This window comes from Eleutherodactylus coqui, chromosome 3 (genome assembly GCF_035609145.1).
Source record: "Eleutherodactylus coqui strain aEleCoq1 chromosome 3, aEleCoq1.hap1, whole genome shotgun sequence".
NCBI classification, from domain to species: Eukaryota; Metazoa; Chordata; class Amphibia; order Anura; family Eleutherodactylidae; genus Eleutherodactylus; species Eleutherodactylus coqui.
Window position 1 is genome coordinate 315,806,865 of NC_089839.1, and position 26,516 is coordinate 315,833,380.

General features: G+C 49.0%; 1 protein-coding gene across 4 annotated transcripts in view; it reads left to right on the plus strand.

Moving 5' to 3' along the window:
- Positions 1-26,516, plus strand: part of RNF220 (ring finger protein 220) — a 235,369-nt gene that overhangs the window by 157,477 nt on the left and 51,376 nt on the right. For 2 of the 4 annotated variants that reach the window (XM_066597999.1, XM_066597997.1), the window contains exons 4-5: positions 6,685-6,733; positions 20,448-20,543. In XM_066597999.1, the coding sequence (XP_066454096.1) occupies positions 6,685-6,733; positions 20,448-20,543 (145 nt within the window). The remainder of the gene's footprint in view (positions 1-6,684; positions 6,734-20,447; positions 20,544-26,516) is intronic. The other 2 variants (XM_066598000.1, XM_066597998.1) reach the window with 1 other exon arrangement.

Here is a 26,516-nt window from a genome sequence, read left to right on the forward strand (position 1 = left end):
ACCATCTAATCTGCGGTGACTACAAGAAGCTTCCTGTCCGCAGGGGCCGGTATTCCTGCAGAACAATCTCATCATCTAGTAGAATCTGCACCGCGACGAATGACTGCGGTTCTGAAGGGCGAAGGAGCCCAACGCTACTAGATGGGGGCGGATAAGGGGGCTGGGTGACCACCAGTGCGGCAGCTTCGGCCCCGGGCGCCACCATCCGGGTTTTCTAGCATCCATGAAGGCATCTATAGAAGCCGCACTAGCGGAACGAAGAACGCGCCCGTCTCACGGCTGCGATCCGCTTCAGCTGGCAGCCAGGAAGGCGCCCTGATTGGCTCGTTATGCGATGCCAACGTGGTAATTCTTTGGGCAGATGTTAATTGCAGGTAAAAACAGCAAAGATTAAAACGGCAGAAAGGGAAGTCGCCTCTCTAATAAACTGGCCGCTAATTCCCCAAACCGATTAAACAAGCGCTGAGTTACGGGGGCGGCGGCGATTACCGGACTTAACGAGGACGCCGGACAGCGGCTTTATTTTCAAGGGATAACTTTGTGTAAATCATCTTAATTAAAAGTGTCGTGCCAGCGCCGCCATCATACGTGCGCGCTCATTTCAGGTCACGTTATACTTTAGAACCCATGTATCGGTGGTGCGAGGAGCCGGCCGCGCTGTTACTATGTCCAGGGGTCATTATCGCCAGGCCGGACCCGAGGATGTGGCCACTGGGGAGGGGTCTCAGGGATACGACTACTGGGGAGGCTCAGGGATGTGACTACTGGGAGTCTTAGGGATGGGAGGGCATGTATGTGACTACTGGGGGGCTCAGGGACGGGGGGCACGGATGAGACTACTGGAGGGTTCGGGGAGTGGGATGGAGGTATGGATGTGACTATTGGGGGGCTCGGGGAGTGGGGTGGAGGCACAGATGTGACTATTGGCGGGCTCAGGGACGGAGGGGGCACGGATGTGACTACTGGGGGGCTCAGGGAGTGGGGTGGAGGCACGGATGTGACTATTGGGGGGCTCGGAGTGGGGTGGAGGCATGGATGTGACTATTGGGGGGCTCAGGGAGTGGGGTGGAGGCATGGATGTGACTATTGGGGGGCTCGGAGTGGGGTGGAGGCATGGATGTGACTATTGGGGGGCTCAGGGACAGGGGGGCACAGATGTGACTACTGGGAGGCTCAGGGACATTCCTAGTTTTAATTAGTTTTTTTACTTTCTCCTAGCAAGTTCTTTAGGAACCAGGATGAAGAATAAAGCGCCGCCCTGAATCTCTGCAGACACTATTGCTCTATGTTATCAGCCGCGAAGCTGGGGAGTTTCTGAGTACAGCACTGATGAGTTCTTGGTCCTATTCATGGCTACAACTCATGTGAGAGGAGAGGATGCTGGGAGTGGTAGTTGCAGAGATGGGAAGGCCTGGAAACCAGTTTTTCTTTCCAAAGCCATTTTCTCCAGAATAGTTTTTCCTGATCAGTGATCCATCTGTGACTCGGGGAGGGGGGGGGGGGGGGGGGGGTTGCGGACCAGATCACAGGGGAGAAACTGAAAGGAAACCTTCTCCAAATTTTCTGTTTTGTTCCCAGGCCTTCCCATCTCTAGCTCACTTCACTCATTGGTACTTTCTCCTTTAACAGCCAATCAGATCGCTGCTTGAACCCCACATGGTAAACTAAGCTGTTGTTCTGGACTGGTCCACATAAGGAACAACGGCATGACATGTTATTGTTACTGTATGATGTCATCACATGGTTACAGCACCGACCGATGACATCATCTATTGCTCATTATCGTGTTCCTGGATGATGTCACATGTTGTAAGCTTATGATGACATCATGGGTTCCTTATGATGTCATCTGTCAGTGTTGCACTTTTAGAACGGCATTTTCTGTTCCTGGCTGATGTTTGATTGCTGTATCGTTATAATGACATCGTTGGTTACGACTCAGACGCACTGCGGTGTCACTGAGTGATATCGGGCGGACGTCTGCTGTCCCGCAGACCCTCTAACAAATGACACTGATTTGCATAATACTTGACATCATTGTCATAATTAGATTTAGCGCCGGCGCCAGGAGCCGTTCTCTTCCGGCAGCTCCGATGCCGCTCCTGCGTTTGGCTGAAGGGTTTAGTACTTTGGATGGGATTCCTCTGGGTTGTTTGACGAAGCTGCGGCGTCAGGAGATTGACAGCAGGGATGCGCTAACAAGTCCGGGCCAAGAGAAGCTTCTGACGGTCGTCTGGTTGGACAAAACGAGTGAAACTGGGCATGTCAGCCGGGGGGGGGGGGGGGGGGGGGGGGCACGTGCCAAATATGCGCAGCGATGCTCCCCGCCATGATTGGTGTAATGAGGTCCAGGGGTGTTCTTTTTGCTGGGCAGTTCCGCCGTGTCTCACGCGTTTCCTAGAGTATTGCGCACATTTTCTGCTCTGGGGATTCGGAGCGTGCATGGGCGCAGGAAGGTGAAGTCTGACCATAATGTGCGTGACAAACCCCTTACAGTCAATGGGTTCTGTTCTCTGCTATTGTTGCCAACACGCCCGTGTGATGCCGGCCTTAAAGGGATGTGATTTCTGTCCTACAGCAACCCGTCTGGATGTAAAAGATAACTGCCCGACACACGGGGGGTTTTAGGCCTTTCTACTGATTTTCGCAGTGTTTTTGGCACAGCGGCATTCTTCTCCCGTTCCGCCATTGGCTTTCGTATTGTATGGGGGAAAGCACTAAATAAAAAAATGCAGGTGCGACTAAAAGCAGCCCACCAGAAAAAGGGCGCCTCCTGCAGGATGTCCGCAGCATACAGATATTTCCACCCCCACTGCTCTGACCTACTGCAATCCCCTCCGTCTCATCAGACCGCTGCTGCTTAGCTGTTCCCTCATGCTTTACACTGCAGGTGTGTTGGGACATCTATGACATTGTCCAGTGGAGTCCGAAGTGGCCCTCGTCTCGTCAGGCTGCTGCCCGCCCCTTTGCCCTGCTGCAGGGCTCCTTCACACGGGCGGTAAAATCCCACAGCGAGGGGAGGGTGATTGCCGACCAGGTGACCCTGTAGATGGGAGACCTACCGGCTACAAACCTACATGGTGTTACCGCAGCGCCCGATCGTCTATCGCCCTCCTCAGGCTGGGGCACTTATAGAATACACAGGGCATTCTGGAAGCCATCATTGTCAGTGGTTTCTTCCCATTCGCGGTGCGCCGGCTTTCTGCGTTTTGCTCGTTTCCCTATGAATCCTCCTTTTTAGCGCATCACAAACTGACGATTTCCGTGCGATGCATCTTTAACATTAAAACGTCCCATCGTCAATCGCGAGAAAAGCGCACAATAAAGTCACAAGAGGCGGTGAAGCAAGAGGAAGCATCGCCGGCGCTCAGAATCACGAGCGCCTAGACTGCAGTTCTGTTGGCACGCGGCCGGGACCAGTGACTCCAGCACAGCTGCATCATCTGCTGGGGTCCAGGGTAGTCTGACACCCACCTCCTGTCACTCCCCCATTACTTGGTCTAGTGGAGTCTGCCTCCTGTCAGTGCTTTACACTGCAGCTCTGCTCTATTAGGACACGCTGTAATCGGTGGCTCCAGCTCAGCTGCATCATCTGCTGGGGTCCAGGGTAGTCTGACACCCACCTCCTGTCACTCCCCCATTACTTGGACTAGTGGAGTCTGCCTCCTGTCAGTGCTTTACACTGCAGCTCTGCTCTATTAGGACACGCTGTAATCGGTGGCTCCAGCTCAGCTGCATTCTCTATTGCAATTTGAAGTAGTCTAAAATCCATCAGAGGTTCAGGCTGCTGCCCTCTCCCTCCTCCGTGCTTTACACTGCAGCGCTGCTCCATTAGAGCACAGTTCTGACTCGTGACTTGACTGTTTTACATATTGCGGTACGTTAGCACGCGCTCAGCAGACGCGGTTTTTCTGATTGAGGTATAAATGCGTTGGGATTATAAAACTTTATTAATTAGAAGAAAAAAAAAAGTTTACAGTGAAAACGTATGGATCTCCTATAAAAGACGGGTAAATACCCGCGCGCACGTGCGATTTCAGGGCTGTAGGCGTAGACTTCACTGCACGCGGTTTTACAGCGTTTCTCCGTGTGTTTCTGGCAGACCTGGCGGCGGGGGGCTTGTTGCTTCTGCACGAGCCCCCCTTCCACTTCTCATCTCGGTGCACCCAGCCATCTGCTAAATCAATGAGCATTAAAGAGAACCAAATTCAATTTCTCCCCCTCCCCCCGTTCATAATCCGCCAGAAGAGCGCCCTCCGCAAAGTGAACATGACAGCGACATTGTCTCCTCTGTCACATCGGGCGCCGCGCGCCTAAAAACTCTCATAAAAATGTATTTGTGTTGGTGCGGCGTGTGGATATTAATACCGCCATCTGATTTCATAGGTGGCGTGCTGCGCGCTGCCTGCTCATCCCTGGCCGCCGCTCGCATACAAATCCTCTTATTAAATAGGCCCCCCTCTTGCATCGGCGCCGGGGGGCTACAAGGAACATGTGTCGGACCCGGGGCTCCCACCCGCCACACGGAGGAGCCGCCGAGCTCCAGGTGCTTTGTGACCTGACAAATTGAATCAGGCAAACATAATTTATTTCCGCCGCTGTTCGCCGCGCGTTAGACCGCGAATTTACATCAGAAAGATTACTTTAATAAGCAAAAAAATGACAGCGCCGACCTGTTTGGGGCCGTCACTAATGGACCCGGCGAGAGCATGGCGCTGCTGGCGGGGGAGGCCGCTATGATGTCACGGCTCCGCCTCCACGCGGGCTCATTGGGGCTCAGACGTGTTTATGACATTCTATAATGTTGTTGGTCCGTATTAGGATTAGCGCTTGTACCGGAATGTCAGGGGAGTCTCACTGCCCAGACCCCCGCCAATCTCAAAAATAGGGGTCCCTTGTCCATCACGTCCCCCGCAGCGAGGAGGAGACGGAATTAGCGCTACTTTCACGGGGCAGTCAGACATATCGGCGTGCCGCGGGGATTTCTGTCAGCCCACTGAAATGAATGGAGAGCTGACCGGGGGACATGAGATTGGTGGGGTCCCAGAGGTGAGACCCCACTAATTAGCAAGTTACGCCCTATCCGGTGACCGGAGAACTTGAAATTCTAGTGCAATCCCTTTAAAGTCCGCGAGATCACGTAAATGTGAATGCGCTCAATACGGACGTGTCTAGCATGAAATCAACGCGGGGAAGACGCCCGCAAACAGCGCCCCGCGGGGAATCCACACGCAAACAGCGCCCCGCGGGGAAGACGCCCGCAAACAGCGCCCCGCGGGGAATCCGCCCGCAAACAGCGCCCCCGGCGGGGAATCCACACGCAAACAGCGCCCCCCGCGGGGGCGCCAACCCTCCTGTAGATTATCACAGCTCCTTCCAAATTATCTTGCTTTGTCCCCGACTTTGCTCCATTGGTGACAGAGGGGTCGGCCCTGTTGAAATCTAACATCAGCCCTCAGGTCAGAGTTGGGGTTCCCCTATACACAGTGGTTGGCTGACCACCACTGGCACCCCACTCATCACAATGCCCCGTGTCAGTGGAGCGCTGGTATGTCCCCATTTATTTCTATGGGTGATCGAGGGGATCAGCACCGCCCCCCGGCAGCGGACCCCGTTACCCGCTAGTGAGGGGAGCGCAGGGGCTGCAGTTCCACAGCCAATCGGCTCCAGCGCTGCGGACGTGCTTTGGTTTTTGCAGCCGGAGCATTTCCCTATGTGTGAACGTACGCCAAGTGTCCTTCCCGGAGATGAGAGTCGAGCACCATCTTTCCATCCGCGGTGCGCCAGTGTTGGGAGTCCCAGCGGTCAGACGTCTTGTATCAGTGACCGGGGTGGGCATGAATCAGTCCAAGGTTCTTGGTTCTCCTCGGGGAGCCTCCGTGTGCTGGAAGGGGCAGTTATTTTCCCATGACCACCTCTCCGTGTTCTTAAAGGGGCGGCTGAGTTATATTTCTCCATTAAAAGTCTGTTTCCCATGCAGTAAACTGGCATGTAGTCCCGGCTGCCCGGTGTGTCCTGCGCTGCTGCCGGTCTCCTCTGACGTCATCTTTACGGACTGCCCCAGCCAGTTTATGGGATGTCACAGGCAGCGACAAAACTCAGCGCTCAATCGCTGTGACGTCCCATAAGGCAGACGGGACGGCGGCGGAGAGAGGAGTAGATGGCGGTTAGTTATATTGCACGGGGATCAGCCTGTTCATGGAACATGTCCGCAGTCTTGGCCGGTGACCCGCGCAGCGCTCTCGCTGTAGACGCTCTTCCGTTCGCACTCGTTATATACGTTTTACATCTGTATTCACTGCGTTTTCCACGTACGCAAAAAACCCTCCACAACCAAGACGCAGCGGACGTCCCTCTTCCCCCGCAGTCTGCCGCGTTTCCCGCCGCCTGTGTTTTCACGGTCTGCGCCCCCATAGAGCCGACTACAATAAACTAAACAAATAAAAGCGTCATGAATACTCCGTCACTTAAACAGGATGACGCAGAACAAAGCCGCCCGTGTGAATGAGACACCAGTAGAAATGAGGGAGGAAAAGGTGCAAAATGATCCGTCCGTAGAAATCACCTCATCCCGCCCATCGATACCAGCGGGCGGGCGCTGCCGGGGACACAGCGCGGCGTTGGGGATTCCTCTACCGCCAGATCGCTGCACTTACTGACTTGTTTCTCTCTTCTCTTTATCAGCAGTAAGACCTCCATTCAGAAGGACGCCATGACGCCGGGAACGCCAAAGGTGAGTGTAACATGTAGAAGTGTAGGATGAGCCCCACATTGCGCCCGCCGCACACAGCGCTGCAGCCCATATATTAACGAGAACGTCTCTTCTGAGGCGCACGCACGGACGCGGCCCGGCATCATTTTTGGATTATTGGTTGACAGGTCAGTTTTATTTCTGGCTTATCAGGGGTTAATCCTGGCGATCCGTATCTCCGGCCCCCATTACAGCAAGAAGCATTTGATTCCTATCACTAAGCGGATCCGGCGCGCGAGCAGAAAGGATTAAGATAGTGTGAAGTCTAATTTACTTTTAGCGCAATTTCACAGGATATTGCCCCTTCTGACTGCTCAGATGAGGAGGAAGATAACGGTCTGAGACACGAGGACAAGATCTGGGATCTAAAAGGCAGCGGCGGCCATCTTGGAAGAAGCGACGCAGGGGTCATGGTATAAAATAAAAGATTCTGAAGAATCATGTAGGAGGCGGTCATGTAGAACGGGCACCGTACGTAAACCGCGCGCGGCACCGTACGTAAACCGCGCGCGGGGTGGCCGCGGGGCACTGTACGTAAACCGCGCGCGCGGGGTGGCCGCGGGGCACCGTACGTAAACCGCACGCCGGACACTGTACATAAACCGCACGCGCGGGATGGACGCCAGGCACCGTACGTAAACCGCTCGCCGGGCACCGTACGTAAACCGCACGCCGGGCACCATACGTAAACCACGCGCCGGGCACTGTACGTAAACCGCACATGCAGGGTGGCCGCGGGGCACCATACGTAAACCGCACGCCGGGCACCGTACGTAAACCGCACGCGCAGCTTTTCCACGCCAGACGTGGATTCAACAAGAATAGGAAGTGTAAGGAAGCCATCGCCGGCCGGGGCCACGTTTAGGCCAACTGCTCACGGGATGAGATCGCTGCGGGCATTCAGCAACGGAATACCCACAACAATTGCGCTAGACTTTCACGGTGGCCAAAACTGCACCTAAATGGAACAGATTTGGCCATGGCTGCCGTTGCGGAGCGCAGCTCTTCTATTTCAAGGCGTGAATGCCGCAGCATAAATAGACAGAAATCAGAATCGGCAGCATTTCATAAAAGCTGGACATTCGCTGCCGCAATGAAGGGATTCTTTACATCTGGTACGGAAATAATGCGGACGTTACGCAGCGGATATAACCCGTCTGAAGGTGCCTTGGACTTCCACTTCTACTACTTTTCCTGCCAGAAGCCACGTTTGGCTCCGCCCCCCCAACAAAGGCATCAAGCACCAGTGTATCCAACGTTAATGATGATTCTCAAGGGTCTATCGTTAGTCCTGCCACCTGAAGGGCGAGGGCACCATGGGGCGATGTTACTTAGATACATGCATGCTGCACTGAAATGTTTTTTGCAGTTGGGTTTAAGGAGCAGTTTTGCGCAGTTTGTCTCCTGCAGCTTCTATAGATCACTGTATACAGCGAGCTGCAGCATGCCTCTGACCAGAGAACCTGGGATCTAGTCATGAATCAGTACGGATCCCTGCATGGAGGAGAGCGAGCCGTCCGGCTGAGGGCAGCGAGGAACCTGCAGTCATGTAGAAGCCAAACTCTGCAAAAAGGATTTACAGCCCCAAATACATGTATTCAAGTAAAAGGAGATGCCAAAGAGGGATCCCCGGCCTTAATCCCCTCCAGACGTGTGCCGTCCGATGCCAGTATATGACGTGGGCCTGCTCCATACGCAGCGGGGTCGACCGCCGTCCACAGCCGATCTCCGATGTTTAACCTTTGATGGGAGCGCCGTCCTGCATACCGTCAGACACCTCTGCCGGCCCGCGTCAGACTCCGCTGCGATGCAAGGAGACCTTCATGTGGGACGACACCGGGTTGGAAATTGTAAATAAATTACTAAGAAAATCATCCTGACGGGTATTTTCCCACCCAAAATAAATAAGAGTGGAGGAGCGCGAGGGCGGCGGGGAAATCGGAGTAGAATTTAAATGTCCCAGTGGGCGCTCACATGTCCACGATGACATCACAGGGGGTCGTCAGCTGAGAGCACTCTGCCAGGGCTGCCAGGAATCATTGAGTTGTGCCGCTGTAAAATACAGTATAATGCAATACTTGCATTGTAGTACTGCATTGTAATGTAGAAGTGATCAATCACAAGTTCAAGTCCCCTGTGGTGGCAAAAAAAAAAGGAATAAAGTAAAATTAAGATTTTTTTTATTATTAAAGAAAGTAGGTTTTAAATGTAAAGTCCGTAATCATTGGGTATCGCCGTGTCCAGAGACGGCCAGTTTATTAAAATATTACTAACACATACCGCACGCGGAACGCCATAGAAGCGGAACAGATCTGCAGTGCCATTTAGGAATGAAAGAGCTTCTGCAGTGGAGGCCTGAAGAATCCGCTCAGCTGGTGGAAGAACACAAGGATGGAAGCGGCCGGCGCTCCACACGGGGCCACAGCCCAGCGGGGGGGCAGTTTAGTTGACAAACAGCCTCATCTGTTCTGTGAGTGAGGATTAAATAGGGCCGATGTGTGAGCCGCACAGGCCGGCCGCCGCTCTACAGAGCGCTAGGTTCAAGAACGCATCATGAAGGGCGAATCCCCGCGGACAGCCGCTTACATTGGGCAGCAGACGAGGCTTTGAAGAGCCCCAGACCGCAGTATTGAACCATTTCCAAACTTTCTTATTTACATGGAGGAAAGCCTTTCTTTCTAAAGTCGCTTCAAGCTGCTTTATTCTCAGCTCCTCTGATGTTTCCTGTCGGCCTCCATGTCGCTCTTCATCCCTCTTTAAGTAAACACAGCACTGAAAGAAATCTAATAAAGGGTATACGGCGGCGAACAGAAGGGTATACGGCGGCGTACAGAAGGGTATACGGAGGCGTACAGAAGGGTATACGGCGGCGAACAGAAGGGTATACGGCGGCGTACAGAAGGGTATACGGAGGCGTGCAGAAGGGTATACGGAGGCGAGCAGAAGGGTATACGGCGGCGTGCAGAAGGGTATACGGAGGCGTGCAGAAGGGTATACGGCGGCGTGCAGAAGGGTATACGGCGGCGTGCAGAAGGGTATACGGCGGCGTGCAGAAGGGTATACGGCGGCGTGCAGAAGGGTATACGGCGGCGTGCAGAAGGGTATACGGAGGCGTGCAGAAGGGTATACGGAGGCGTGCAGAAGGGTATACGGAGGCGTGCAGAAGGGTATACGGAGGCGTGCAGAAGGGTATACGGCGGCGTGCAGAAGGGTATACGGCGGCGTGCAGAAGGGTATACGGCGGCGTGCAGAAGGGTATACGGCGGCGTGCAGAAGGGTATACGGCGGCGTGCAGAAGGCTATACGGCGGCGTGCAGAAGGCTATACGGCGGCGTGCAGAAGGGTATACGGCGGCGTGCAGAAGGCTATACGGCGGCGTGCAGAAGGGTATACGGCGGCGGACAGAAGGGTATACGGCGGCGGACAGAAGGGTATACGGCGGCGGACAGAAGGGTATACGGCGGCGGACAGAAGGGTATACGGCGGCGGACAGAAGGGTATACGGCGGCGGACAGAAGGGTATACGGCGGCGGACAGAAGGGTATACGGAGGCGGACAGAAGGGTATATGGCGGCGGACAGAAGGGTATACGGAGGCGGACAGAAGGGTATACGGAGGCGTACAGAGCCGCTGCTGTCCAGCTACAAGTGCCAAATGCCCAGCATGGGAGCCGGCCATGTATCACCGCAGAAGTAGATTTCATGTTTAGCAGTCTGGGAAAAGCCGCGTGACAAGTGAGGCACGCTGCGCAATTGTCAGACAGGCGGATGTGGATCCACATGGGCTGTGGGCTACCTGAGGTGGCAGCACCTGGGGAACCCATGCTGAACTCCCCCAAGTGGGAGGCCAGCTTTCCTGGGGGTCCCCAGGCCATTACCCGCACGGTTGTGTGGCTGCTGATGCCGCGTGGTACCTGCAGGTCTGAGCCGGTGCCTAGTGGACAGACGGGCGAGAGTCATGGCAGGCAGCAGATAAAGCAAAGTCCAATATACAAAAGCCAAGGTCAGGGAGTATAGAAGTCAGGAGAGTCAGGCAAGGGTCAAAGCCAGGACACAGGAACAAGGCAAGAGGAGACCACATTGCTTAGGCAACCACCCTGATTGGAGGGGGATGAGTGATGAGAGCGCACACTGGCTCTTTAAGAAGCTGGATGGGAGCGAGCAGAGGAAAAGCACAGGGCTGGTGACCGTCATACCCGATGGATGCCACCAAATAACCTCTGTAATCCAACTAGATCCTTTATTTAAAGAAATAAAAGTCCTTTTCGACAGGATCGGCGGGTCACATTTGGTACAAAACAGAAGATGAATCGGAGGAGGAAGTACCGAATAAACTCATACACGGACTGGACCCTTAATCAGAGCCCCGGCCCTCTCAGGATTGGCGCTCCCCTGTATGGTAATTCTCCCCGTGACCCCAGCGTGTGGCGTATTGTCATGTGACAAGTTTTCCGCGGATCCGTTTCAGTGTGAATCCACATTAGATGGAAGATCCAGCGATCGGAGCGACTTACAGCGAGGCCGGTCATCGGTGCTGGACTAGCTGGGGGCTCACTGCCAACCGCGGGAGGGGGGGGGGGGTGTTCTAGTGTAACGGTGTGGAGAGTATACTGAGAATGGCGCGATTGAGGAAAACATCCAGCGAAAGGGGATCCTCTGGACGGAAACAACTCATCACTGAAAGGGGTCGGAGGAGGATGTCAGGAATCGTTTTGACCAACAGGCTGCACAGTCAGCTGAATACAACGCTGGAGCTCCAACTAACGTGTCCGAACGCACAACTTGCCGTTCCTTCGCACGGATGGTATAACAGCGGGCGACCAGTCCTAGCGCCATTGTGTCTAAGAGAAACAGGAAGACTCCAGCGGGCAAAAGAGCGCAAAACGTGTATCACTGAGCAGCGGAGAAACATCTCCTGGTCAGATGGAGCCAGATTTATGTGCTGATGGGAAGTCAGAATTTGGCGCAATTTCTGTTAGTTGGTCAGAACATGTCAGCGGTGTCATCTAATCTACAGCATCCTGTCCGCAGGGGCCGATACTCCTGCAGAACCATTTCGACACCTAATGGAATCTACACCGCGACCTTTTAGTCCAGACTAAAGAACAGAGATAAAAGAAAAAATAAATTGCAACAACATTTCTGGAAGACGTAGAATGTGAAACATTGTAGCAAGTATAAGACACCCCAAGAGCTGATAGAGTCACAAGACAGGAGAGGAAAAACAAACACAAGTACCATCTCAGGGGCAGCCAGAGGACCGACGGACCCCGAATCCAAGTGGTTGCGGGCGGAACGGGAGGCCGGGGCTCAGATTCAGCAACTCCTAGATGCCAGTGTTGGAGGTGATGGTCTCGGGGACTCCAGATCTTCTAGGACTTGCCAAGCACATGGTGGCACCCGTATAGCAGCTCCTTATAGGTGAGGCGATCCATCGGGCGGGGTGAGGGGTGTAACCATTAGCTGCCTCACCCAACTCCACCAGGTGTAACGAGGGCCATATCGGTTGTCAGACTTTCCAACAAAACAGAGACAACGAGAATAGATTTGCCAAGGCAGAAAGGTCCGGTGGAGCGTCCATTCTGTGGGTGCGGCGGCGGATCTACAGCCACGTGCACATTGTACTGTTATGGAGGCAGCGGGCCGTCCGGGAGGGATCGCTGTCATTTCACCATCAGGCATCTATCGGATTCTCGTCGTGTTATTGTAGGAGAAAAACGAGAAAGCTAAATAAATATATAGAAAGCAAATAAATCCCCATCTGTGTCGGCGCCAGCACTTATCACTCAGCGCTGCCATCTAATGATCACAGCTATTCGTATCACTGCAGACGCTGCGAGTGGCCAGGATGTCAGCGCATCACGCCTGTGCTAAGTGATAAGTACCTATTGAGATAGGAGCTAAAGCTGCAGGAAACACACAAGCTGAGCGAGGTATAAGGACAGGGTACTGACAGGCGACACTGATGGATGGCCAAACCATCGGCGTTTACTGCGCCGCAGCTAGCAGGACCCAAAGCTCATTGCCTAATGGCCAAAAATGACGGACCGGCTCTTATCTGAAACCTACATATCACCATACTGCAAATTACAGAGCATCAAAACAGGGAAGGCGCAACGGGGACACTGTATACCGAGAGCGAAAGAGAGCCAGCGCAGGGGGCGCAAAAACCATGTACTAGTCATATTCTGGTACATAGGGGGCAGTATTATAGTAGTTATATTCTTGTACATAGGAGGCAGTATTATAGTAGTTATATTCTTGTACATAGGGAGCAGTATTATAGTAGCTATATTCTTGTACATAGGAGCAGTATTATAGTAGTTATATTCTTGTACATAGGAGGCAGTATTATAGTAGTTATATTCTTGTACATAGGGGGCAGTATTATAGTAGTTATATTCTTGTACATAGGAGGCAGTATTATAGTAGTTATATTCTTGTACATAGGGGGCAGTATTATAGTAGTTATATTCTTGTACATAGGAGGCAGTATTATAGTAGTTATATTCTTGTATATAGGGGGGCAGTATTATAGTAGTTATATTCTTGTACATAGGGGGCAGTATTATAGTAGTTATATTCTTGTACATAGGGGAGCAGTATTATAGTAGTTATATTCTTGTACATAGGGGGCAGTATTATAGTAGTTATATTCTTGTACATAGGGGAGCAGTATTATAGTAGTTATATTCTTGTACATAGGGGCAGTATTATAGTAGTTATATTCTTGTACATAGGGGGCAGTATTATAGTAGTTATATTCTTGTACATAGGGGGCAGTATTATAGTAGTTATATTCTTGTACATAGGGGGCAGTATTATAGTAGTTATATTCTTGTACATAGGGGGCAGTATTATAGTAGTTATATTCTTGTACATAGGGGCCAGTATTATAGTAGTTATATTCTTGTACATAGGAGGCAGTATTATAGTAGTTATATTCTTGTACACAGGAGCAGTATTATAGTAGTTATATTCTTGTACATAGGGAGCAGTATTATAGTAGTTATATTCTTGTACATAGGGGGCAGTATTATAGTAGTTATATTCTTGTACATAGAGGCAGTATTATAGTAGTTATATTCTTGTACATAGGGGGCAGTATTATAGTAGTTATATTCTTGTACATAGGAGGCAGTATTATAGTAGTTATATTCTTGTATATAGGGGGGCAGTATTATAGTAGTTATATTCTTGTACATAGGGGGCAGTATTATAGTAGTTATATTCTTGTACATAGGGGAGCAGTATTATAGTAGTTATATTCTTGTACATAGGGGGCAGTATTATAGTAGTTATATTCTTGTACATAGGGGAGCAGTATTATAGTAGTTATATTCTTGTACATAGGGGCAGTATTATAGTAGTTATATTCTTGTACATAGGGGGCAGTATTATAGTAGTTATATTCTTGTACATAGGGGGCAGTATTATAGTAGTTATATTCTTGTACATAGGGGGCAGTATTATAGTAGTTATATTCTTGTACATAGGGGGCAGTATTATAGTAGTTATATTCTTGTACATAGGGGCCAGTATTATAGTAGTTATATTCTTGTACATAGGAGGCAGTATTATAGTAGTTATATTCTTGTACACAGGAGCAGTATTATAGTAGTTATATTCTTGTACATAGGGAGCAGTATTATAGTAGTTATATTCTTGTACATAGGGGGCAGTATTATAGTAGTTATATTCTTGTACATAGAGGCAGTATTATAGTAGTTATATTCTTGTACATAGGGGGCAGTATTATAGTAGTTATATTCTTGTACATAGGGGGCAGTATTATAGTAGTTATATTCTTGTACATAGGAGCAGTATTATAGCAGTTATATTCTTGTACATAGGGGGCAGCATTATAGTAGTTATATTCTTGTACATAGGGGGCTGTATTATAGTAGTTATATTCTTGTACATAGGGGGCTGTATTATAGTAGTTATATTCTTGTACATAGGGGGCAGTATTATAGTAGTTATATTCTTGTACATAGGGGCCAGTATTATAGTAGTTATATTCTTGTACATAGGGGCCAGTATTATAGTAGTTATATTCTTGTACATAGGAGGCAGTATTATAGTAGTTATATTCTTGTACACAGGAGCAGTATTATAGTAGTTATATTCTTGTACATAGGGAGCAGTATTATAGTAGTTATATTCTTGTACATAGGGGGCAGTATTATAGTAGTTATATTCTTGTACATAGAGGCAGTATTATAGTAGTTATATTCTTGTACATAGGGGGCAGTATTATAGTAGTTATATTCTTGTACATAGGGGGCAGTATTATAGTAGTTATATTCTTGTACATAGGAGCAGTATTATAGCAGTTATATTCTTGTACATAGGGGGCAGCATTATAGTAGTTATATTCTTGTACATAGGGGGCTGTATTATAGTAGTTATATTCTTGTACATAGGGGGCTGTATTATAGTAGTTATATTCTTGTACATAGGGGGCTGTATTATAGTAGTTATATTCTTGTACATAGGAGCAGTATTATAGTAGTTATATTCTTGTACATAGGGGGCAGTATTATAGTAGTTATATTCTTGTACATAGGGGGCAGTATTATAGTAGTTATATTCTTGTACATAGGAGGCAGTATTATAGTAGTTATATTCTTGTACATAGGGGGCAGTATTATAGTAGTTATATTCTTGTACATAGGGGGCAGCATTATAGTAGTTATATTCTTGTACATAGAGGCAGTATTATAGTAGTTATATTCTTGTACATAGGGGGCAGTATTATAGTAGTTATATTCTTGTACATAGGAGCAGTATTATAGTAGTTATATTCTTGTACATAGGGGGCAGTATTATAGTAGTTATATTCTTGTACATAGGGAGCAGTATTATAGTAGTTATATTCTTGTACATAGGGGCAGTATTATAGTAGTTATATTCTTGTACATAGGGGGCAGTATTATAGTAGTTATATTCTTGTACATAGGAGCAGTATTATAGTAGTTATATTCTTGTACATACGGGGCAGTATTATAGTAGTTATATTCTTGTACATACGGGGCAGTATTATAGCAGTTATATTCTTGTCCATAGGAGGCAGTATTATAGTAGTTATATTCTTGTACATAGGAGGCAGTATTATAGTAGTTATATTCTTGTACATAGGGAGTAGTATTATAGTAGTTATATTCTTGTACATCGGGGACAGTATTATAGTAGTTATATTCTTGTACATAGGGGGCAGTATTATAGTGGTTATACTCTTGTACATAGGGGATAGTATTATAGTAGTTATATTCTTGTACATAGGGGGCAGTATTATAGTAGTTATATTCTTGTACACGGGGGCAGTATTATAGTAGTTGTATTCTTGTACATCGGGGACAGTATTATAGTAGTTATATTCTTGTACATAGGGAGCAGTATAATAGTAGTTATATTCTTGTACATAGGGGGCAGTATTATAGTAGTTATATTCTTGTACATAGGGGGCAGTATTATAGTAGTTATATTCTTGTACATAGGGGCAGTATTATAGTAGTTATATTCTTGTACATATGGGGCAGTATTATAGTAGTTATATTCTTGTACATAGGAGGTAGTATTATAGTAGTTATATTCTTGTACATAGGGGGCAGTATTATAGTAGTTATATTCTTGTACATAGGGGCAGTATTATAGTAGTTATATTCTTGTACATATGGGGCAGTATTATAGTAGTTATACTCTTGTACATAGAGGGCAGTATTATAGTAGTTATATTCTTGTACATAGGGGCAGTATTATAGTAGTTATATTCTTGTACATCGGGGACAGTATTATAGTAGTTATATTCTTGTACATAGGGGGCAGTATTATAGTGGTTATACTCTTGTACATAGGGGATAGTATTATAGTAGTTATATTCTTGTACATAGGGGGCAGTATTATAGTAGTTATATTCTTGTACACGGGGGCAGTATTATAGTAGTTGTATTCTTGTACATCGGGGACAGTATTATAGTAGTTATATTCTTGTACATAGGGAGCAGTATAATAGTAGTTATATTCTTGTACATAGGGGGCAGTATTATAGTAGTTATATTCTTGTACATAGGGGGCAGTATTATAGTAGTTATATTCTTGTACATAGGGGCAGTATTATAGTAGTTATATTCTTGTACATATGGGGCAGTATTATAGTAGTTATATTCTTGTACATAGGAGGTAGTATTATAGTAGTTATATTCTTGTACATAGGGGGCAGTATTATAGTAGTTATATTCTTGTACATAGGGGCAGTATTATAGTAGTTATATTCTTGTACATATGGGGCAGTATTATAGTAGTTATACTCTTGTACATAGAGGGCAGTATTATAGTAGTTATATTCCTGTACATAGGAGGCAGTATTATAGTAGTTACATTCTTGTACATAGGGGGCAGTATTATAGTAGTTATATTCTTGTACATAGGGGGCAGTATTATAGTAGTTATATTCTTGTACATAGGAGGCAGTATTATAGTAGTTATATTCTTGTATATAGGGGGCAGCATACAAAGTAAATTACTGATGATGGGAGGGGGGACAGAGACTGAGCAGAGGAGAAAGCTGATCAGAGATGAAAAAGTAATATGAAATCTGTGATGTAATGTTCGGTAGGATGGAAATCACGTGCACAACACAATTTACACATTTAGAAGGAAGGTTTTATGCATTGTCCTTACGATGTTAGTCAGAAATGTTTCTTGCGCCGGCAGTTACCATCAGTGAGAGGAGCCGTGTCCCCGCCGATAATCCCTTATATTAGGGAACATCCGGGCTGCTTGCACCGCTGAGTGTCACTTGTCCGCTCTCACTGATAGAAGCTGAAGAGACATCGCTGCCAGGATAAGGAGTGAGGAGGTGAGGAAGGTTCCCCGCTCATACTAAATTTATAGCTGTGTTGCCATTAAGGGAAAAATTAGCCGATGGCGGCTATCATATTAAAGGGTGAGAAAGCCGTGAATTACTTTTTTTAAGATCTTATTGCTTACAATGATAATTTTAGCTTACAAAAGGCCATTTTTAATGAGGGACTCAGAAGGGGAGCCGTGATTTACTGCCAATTCTTCCTTTCTTCTTTTTTTGCTTAAACACATTTATTCCTTTATTTCCTTACATTAATATAAGACACAAATTAAATGCCGTGTTTTCCATATGGCATGTGATCCCACCATCTCCATGCTACTGGATCATCTGCCTTAACAGGGGCTACTACACAGCTTTCCCAAACTTCTACAAGACAGACAGCTGGGTGACGGGTCACTGCCGAACTGGCCATGTTATTGGAGACTGTATAAAGAAGGCCGACAACCGCTAGAAGAGTAATGGCAGCCATATTACTACTCGTTTGGCCTTACCATAAGCCAACATAATGAAGAAATAGAGGAATGGATATTTTCACAACTGCACTTCGTCTTCCGCTGTTTGGCCCCATCTTAAGAGCTGAACAAGGGGAAAAATGGAAGCATCGGGTCTCTGGCATATAAATGGGTTGTCCAGTTGTAAGGTATTGAAGGCCTAGCCACAGGAGAGGTAATCAATAGTAGAACAAGGGATTGCCATCCAGGATCCCCACCAATCAGCTGTTCTCAGGATTGGTTTGCTCATGTATTGAGCCAATTTCTGCAGAATGCAGATAGCTCCATTCCCACTGCATTGGCCAGGCTTGGTATTGCAGGCAAAGTTCCCATTCACTTCAATGTCTGAAATATCAAGCCTGGCCACTGCAGTGGGAACAGAGCTGTCTGCTTCCTGCAGAAATTAGCTGAATGCAGTAATGCATCAGGCCATAGTTTACAACTGGACAACCCCGACACTTGACTTTGATGGGGTCCACTCAGCTTCTGGCCAACTCGGCAGCATTTCCAGGATTAAATAGCACAGCAATGTTGCACTATTTTGCCTGACATTTCATGCTGTAACTGTGCTGCAGGCTCCCGATGGAGCCCGACGCCAACCTGAACATGCCCTTTCATTCACTGGGGATTTGGGCGTTGAATTACTGAGCCCAATGTGCTGGAGTTCTGCCTCAGATTGTATCACATTACTGGCATCTAAGTGCAGCGAATGTATTCCGTTACTCTGTATGCCCCTCACCGGACCGTTCTGCAGTAAAGGGAAAAACCCATCAGGATTATTCAACAAAATACTGGTGTAAAATAAGGCAACCGAGACGCAGTAAAGTAGTAAGATGGGCTGAATGTACCTGACCGTGTGCGCCGCGGGTGTAAGTTTGGCGCAGTGTTGGTCTGTCTGCTCTCATTTTATCCCGTCTAACTTTACAACAGTAATAATAACCCTCCCGTTTTACTGAGATAAAACTCAAAATGCAGTAAAACCCTCCAAGATGGCGATGGCTTTGTGGGTGAAAACACTTAACAGGTTTGTCCAGTCACAAGCTACTGGTTATGTATCCGCAGGCTATACTATCAATAGCAGATTTGGTGGGTCTGTCACCTGGAAGCCTTGTCAAGCAGCTGTACTCTTGGTTGGTTGGCCGTGCACTGAGCTGATTACTGCAGGAAGCAGATGGCTCTGTTCACACTACAGTGGTCAGGCTTGGTATTGCAAACAAAGTTCCCATTCACTTCAATGGAAACTTGGCCTGTAATACCAAAGCTGGCCACTGCAGTGGGAACGTAGCTGTCTGCTCTCTGCACACATCAGCTCAGTGCACCTGCTTGGCTAACATCTGATCAGTAGAGGTCCCAGGCATCAGGCCCCTGCTGATTTAGTATTGTTGGCCTATCATATGGAGAGGCCATCAATAGTTTACCATTGGGCAACCCCTTTAAGCGCATGTTGTACAAGCATTAAATGGGTTTAAATGTTCGTGTGGAGGGATTATGTAAAGAGTAATAACACCGAGTTTAATCCCCCTTTAACGCCTGATGTTTTGTCCTTCCCGCATAACGCATTTCATCCGCTGACTAAAGCACAAACGAAGTGGAGTGTTTTCTTCTGGGCTGGTCTGAGGGGAGTGTGACTTGGCATGCATCGCGCCATACTTAACATGCGAGCTGGATATTTAGAACTGAAGTGCTTTCCACACAATTTAGAAATAGACAGTTTATTAATGTAACCTGCGCGCACATGCAGACGGGGCTGCAGATTGACATCTCCGGGATTAGTTTAGCCCTGTTTTTTCCAGAGGTCATCTCCATGGTGCTGGGGAAGAATGCTGAATAAATGGCTGCGGCGCTCTTCTCAGGCCGCCTCCATGCTGAACACATAGCATTGCACTTTCAGCAAACAATATTGCAATGTGGGGGCTGAACATTAGTTTTTTTCTATCTCCGCCAGCCGCGGGACTTTGTAAACCTTCTATTTCAGTTCTGCTAAAACCTTGTGGAAAAGGCTGGGAGGAGAGTTTAATCTGTGTGGGACCTGTAATTACACCAATCTGGAGCGGTTAATAGCATTCAAACTTGCGATCAATGCTTTTTTATGGGTATGCTACATGAAAGATCACTTGGCTGCCTGCAACCCTATTGAGCCGGGAGACGCCGGCAGCGCTAACAAAGATGTTCAGTTTTGACAAATGATCAAACAGGCTTTGCTTTTGGCAGGTGTGATGGCACAATAGAGCGGAGGGCACACACAAAAATAGTACATAAAAGCTTTGGAATTTTCCGATTTCTTGCAATTGCTATCTGACCTTTTCATCCGCCTCCCCACCCTTGTCTCTCATCTGCAGTCGGTGTTGTTATCAGCTTCAATCAAGAGAGAAGGGGAATCGCCGACCGCCTCGCCTCACTCCACCGACGAGATCCACCACTCGGACAGATACCAGGTGCGCAGCTTCAGAAGGGCTGGGAAAAAGGATGAAAAGTGCAAAATGAGCAGCTAATTACTAGGCGGCGGCCATAGAAACCGTTAACACAGCGGGATAATAGGGTCATTTATTGATACAGCTGGAGCTCCACAGATCTTCACTCGGGCTGTCATGTTGTCTTCTTTCTATTGCGTTACATTGAGATCTGTATTATGGGATCACATGACCTCAACTTTGTGTAAGGTGACAATTGTCCCATAGACACGCGCTGCTACAACATCCTGACCGGCCCAATCGGTGGCTTGTAAATGCATAAAAGGCTCATACATCAGGCAGGTGGAAGTGGCTTCCATCACCATGTCCTTCCCAGAAAATAAGATATGTCACATGACCACAAATTATTACCCCCCCTTCCCCTGCAGCCGCCTCGTCTCTCCACACATCTAATTATCTGCTGATGCTCCAATAATTAATCCTTCCACCTATTGAACCTCTCTCTAGTAAATCACAGCCATAGTGTTGTTCTAGCTGCATCCAACAGATGTCACTGTGGAGCAGATACAAGTGTCCCCATAGCAGCCAATAAGAGCAAGAGACTAACTAGCTGTAATGTTATATAGAGGAGCAAGAAGTGCTCAACAAGCAGGGACAGCTGGGACATTTCTGAACAATGAGCACAGCTCTGGAGTATAATACAGGATGTAACTCAGGAGCAGTACAGGATAAGTAATGTATGTACACAGTGACTCCATCAGCAGAATAGTGAGTGCAGCTCTGGAGTATAATACAGGATGTAACTCAGAATCAGTACAGGATAAGTAATGTATGTACACAGTGACTCCACCAGCAGAATAGTGAGTGCAGCTCTGGGGTATAATACAGGATGTAACTCAGGATCAGTACAGGATAAGTAATGTATGTATACAGTGACTCCACCAGCAGAATAGTGAGTGCAGCTCTGGAGTATAATACAGGATGTAACTCAGGATCAGTACAGGATAAGTAATGTATGTACACAGTGACTCCACCAGCAGAATAGTGAGTGCAGCTCTGGAGTATAATACAGGATGTAACTCAGGAGCAGTACAGGATAAGTAATGTATGTACACAGTGACTCCACCAGCAGAATAGTGAGTGCAGCTCTGGGGTATAATACAGGATGTAACTCAGGATCAGTACAGGATAAGTAATGTATGTACACAGTGACTCCACCAGTAGAATAGTGAGTGCAGCTCTGGGGTATAATACAGGATGTAACTCAGGGTTAGTACAGGATAAGTAATGTATGTACACAGTGACTCCACCAGCAGAATAGTGAGTGCTGCTCTGCAGTATAATACAGGATGTAACTCAGGAGCAGTACAGGATAAGTAATGTATGCACACAGTGACTCCACCAGCAGAATAGTGAGTGCAGCTCTGGAGTATAATACTGGATGTAACTTAGGAGCAGTACAGGATACATGAATGAGTAGCATCTTCTCCATCTAGCCTCTTTAGCCTCCATATCCTTACATACATGTATATGGTCCTGGTATGTACATTGGCTGGTCTGTAAATGTAAGCTGCATGGAGGAGCGGACGATGACACCGACGCAGTACAGACAAATACTTTGTTTGAATCTGCTGTTAATTTCCCTGGTAGGGCTGTAATCAGAGCCTATGATGTCATCAGGCTGCAGCGCGGTCGCCGCCATGTCCTTGCATACAACAGTGAAGGCTTTTCATGTCTCCCATGTCGGAGTGAAGCTGTCAGCCTGGAGAGTGACTGTGTAGATTCAGCGTCACTGCTGGCACTTGGCAGATGGAAGTCGTCCAGCTCGCGGAGTGCAGCACTCTCTATGCAGCGTCTGTGACTGTCATTACAGCTGGACTGACATGTTTCTGTCCGAGAGCCATTAGTAGCGACAGCTCTGAGGATGTTACATTCTACCAGCTGACAACTGTGGAATTGCATCCACTAAAAATAGAACGGCTGCAGACGGGAGGATGAAAGCGGCGAGTCCGTCCATAGAATGTAAAGTAGCTGCCGGGATACACGAGGCTGTCCGGCCGCTGCCGGGATACGGGGGACGCCCGGCCGCTGACGGCATACGCGGGGACGCCTGGCCGCTGACGGCATACGCGGGGACGCCTGGCCGCTGACGGCATACGCGGGGACGCCCGGCCGCTGACGGCATACGCGGGGACGCCCGGCCGCTGACGGCATACGCGGGGACGCCCGGCCGCTGACGGCGTTTGGAGGTTCATCTTCTGTTTCATGTAGATGTAGTTCTGGGGAAGAACGGGGTGAAGCGGCCTCAAGTAACTGCAGATCATCCTTCATGCTACATCTCTCTCATTTCTGGCACCCCAATACCTTCAAATCAAGGCTGGCACACAGAGGCGCAGTCCGTGATACCAACCTATAATCTGGCCATATTGATCCAGAGGAAGGTAAAAACCCCATGAGGTGGACGCCAGATGCCCCAACATAAGGGAAACAATTATTGGGTCTTAAGGCCCATTTAGATACAACGATTATCGATCAAAACATGTCGCTCAGGTTATTTACAGCACAAGATGATCGATCAGCATGCGCTGGCAGCGGAGCATGCAGAAGACAAGCGGGGTGTCATACAGCGGAGCGCTCCGTGCCAGGTATGGAGAACAGAGCTGGACCGCTGCGCTCTTCATACCCCGCTGTTATCAGGTATCATCTGTATCCCTGATAGGGCTGATCGGCAGCACGCTGACAGACGACAATCAGCGACGGCGTAACGAATACTGCGGGATGTCAGCGCAGCTACACAGCGATTATCACTGTGTCTAAGCGGGCCTTCACTCTTCTCATCAGTGCAGGGATGACAGCTTTCATGGTGCAGCGGCGCTCCTTGCATTTCAGTGGGGCTGAAGTACAAGCGCTCAGTCATCTCCGGCGGTCCCATTAAAATGAATGGAGTAGTGCCACACCAATCTTTCGCTCACTGTAGGGGGGGGTTGCAGCAAGCCTGCAGTGAGGATGGGGGACACAGGACCCCAGTTTTCAGGATTGGCGGGGGTCTCCGCAGTCAAACCTGCACCAATTAGACTTTTGTCCCCTAACCTGCGGATAGCTGAGAGGAGCAGATCCTATTTTTTTGGGAACAGAGAAGCTGCATCGCCCTCGCTTGTGCAGCGATGCAAGTGGGATGTGGTGGTCTCACAATACGCATTGGACTTGCATAAAAATGGCAGGTTTGCAAGTATGACATTGGTCCAGATAGCGCAGCCGCCCGTGTAAGCGCGGCCGCACTGCCTGAAGCCGCAGGACGGAGAAGTTTCCTCATTGCCCTACACACCCGGGTCACTTGTGATGGCGACTCTTGGGCTAGCTTTAGTCTTTGGCCAGCCTCACACGTCTGTTACACGGATGCGTAATACACACGTGTTACAGGTGTTGTTGCACCGCATGTCGCCAGCATTTCATCCTTATTTGGCATTGGACAAGTCTACATCCGGTTACCCAACAGAACGGAATACCAGACAAAGCAAATCCAGAGGCGGCGGCGGGCGCTTAAGACACAGATGCAAAAATGTATAGCTCCGTATGGCGGTCTGCAAGACACGCTTTGGCTCTCGGCCTGTAATCCTCTCATCGCCTTCTTCCAGCGTCTCCGGCCCCTCGTCTAGTTTTATCGTATAACCGCGCGGTTTTCTCTTGTTGTGACCACGTTTATATCCACAACATTCGGCGTTCATCATTTGCTGGACTTCGAGGGGTTTGCCGTAATGGCGGCAGGAATCCTACTCTGTACAGCAAGGTCTGGAGGCAACACAACAGCTACAGCGGGGGCCAAGACAGCAGTCAACATGGCTGAGGGTCCCCAAGGTGGAACCTGACCCCAGCACCCATATACCCTCCAGAGACATCATATATGTGATATCAGCCGCTCCTCTTAGAACACTACAATCAAACTACTAATGACCACTTGTCCGTGAGTTACACGTGATCACATGACGGTGACATCATCACAGGTCCTGAACGCACACGGCTGCTGTCCGGCTAGCTGTTCATTAGTATTCCATAGCAACTGAAGCCACGGGGGTTTGTAGGGGGGAAATACTAAGGAACACCTACAGCAGCCGTGTGCTTACAGGACCCGTGATGAGTCACATGACCAGGGGGAGAACAGTGTGTGCAGGATTCTGCTGTGCTGTTTCTCATCCCTATTGTACAAAGAATGTATGTAGCAGAGCTGTGCGGAGGGGATGTGCGCGTAGCAGAGCTGTGCGCGTGGGATGTGCAACCAGAAACACTGGTACTTTATAAATTCCTAATAATTGCTAGCAATGGTATAACCTCCAGACATTATACATGCGATATCAGCCGCTCGTCTTATACTCTTGAGACACATTTATATCATGTGACAGATGGAGCGTTATAAGACGAGCGGCTGATATCACATATGATGTCTGGAGGTTATATTAGTACTGGAGGGTTATAGGAGGAGCGGCTGATATCACATATATGATGTCTCTGGGGGTTATAGGAGGAGCCACTGATATCAGTCACAAACAGCATTAAAAAAAACCTACGTCACATATGTGATATCAGCCGCTGCTACAGGGCTCTAATCAGCATTTTAGGGTAAGCTCCCCGATTGTGGTGCTTCGTCTTTTCGTGCTGTGACTATTATATTACATGGCTGCAGGATGTAATAATGACCTGCATTATTCAGACAGCGAGGGCGAGTACACCGCGCCGCCAGCAGCACATTGTTATCCCGGCGCTGCACTAGATACCCAGGCAACGCCATCAGCCTGCCGGGTACACCCACCAGCTCAGCAGGCACACACATAAGCTTAGGTACAGCAGGTTTAGGGCGCACACGCCCGGTCTTCACCTCTATACACGGGCAGGTTTAGGGCGCACACGCCCGGTCTTCACCCCCTATTACACAGACAGGTTTAGGGCGCACACGCCCGGTCTTCACCCCCTATTACACAGACAGGTTTAGGGCGCACACGCCCGGTCTTCACCCCCTATTACAGACAGGTTTAGGGCGCACACGCCCGGTCTTCACCCCCTATTACACGGGCAGGTTTAGGGCGCACACGCCCAGTCTTCACCCCTATTACAAGCAGGTTGGGGGCGCACACGCCCGGTCTTCACCCCCTATTACAGACAGGTTTAGGGCGGACACGCCCGGTTTTCACCCCCTATTACAGACAGGTTTAGGGCGCACACGCCCGGTCTTCACCCCCTATTACAGACAGGTTTAGGGCGCACACGCCCGGTCTTCACCCCCTATTACAGACAGGTTTAGGGCGCACACGCCCGGTCTTCACCCCCTATTACAGACAGGTTTAGGGCGCACACGCCCGGTCTTCACCCCCTATTACAGACAGGTTTAGGGCGCACACGCCCGGTCTTCACCCCCTATTACAGACAGGTTTAGGGCGCACACGCCCGGTCTTCACCCCCTATTACAGACAGGTTTAGGGCGCACACGCCCGGTCTTCACCCCCTATTACACAGACAGGTTTAGGGCGCACATGCCCGGTCTTCACCCCCTATTACAGACAGGTTTAGGGCGCACACGCCCGGTCTTCACCCCTATTACAGACAGGTTTAGGGCGCACACGCCCGGTCTTCACCCCTATGCACGGGCAGGTTTAGGGCGCACACGCCCGGTCTTCACCCCTATTACAGGCAGGTTTAGGGCACACACGCCCGGTCTTCACCCATTACAGGCAGGTTTAGGGCACACACGCCCGGTCTTCACCCCCTATTATAGGCAGGTTTAGGGCACACACGCCCGGTCTTCACCCCCTATTACACAGACAGGTTTAGGGCGCACACGCCCGGTCTTCACCCCTATACACGGGCAGGTTTAGGGCGCACACGCCCGGTCTTCACCCCTATTACACGGGCAGGCAGGTTTAGGGCGCAGACGCCCAGTCTTCACCCCTATTACAGACAGGTTTAGGGCGCAGACGCCCGGTCTTCACCCCCTATTACAGACAGGTT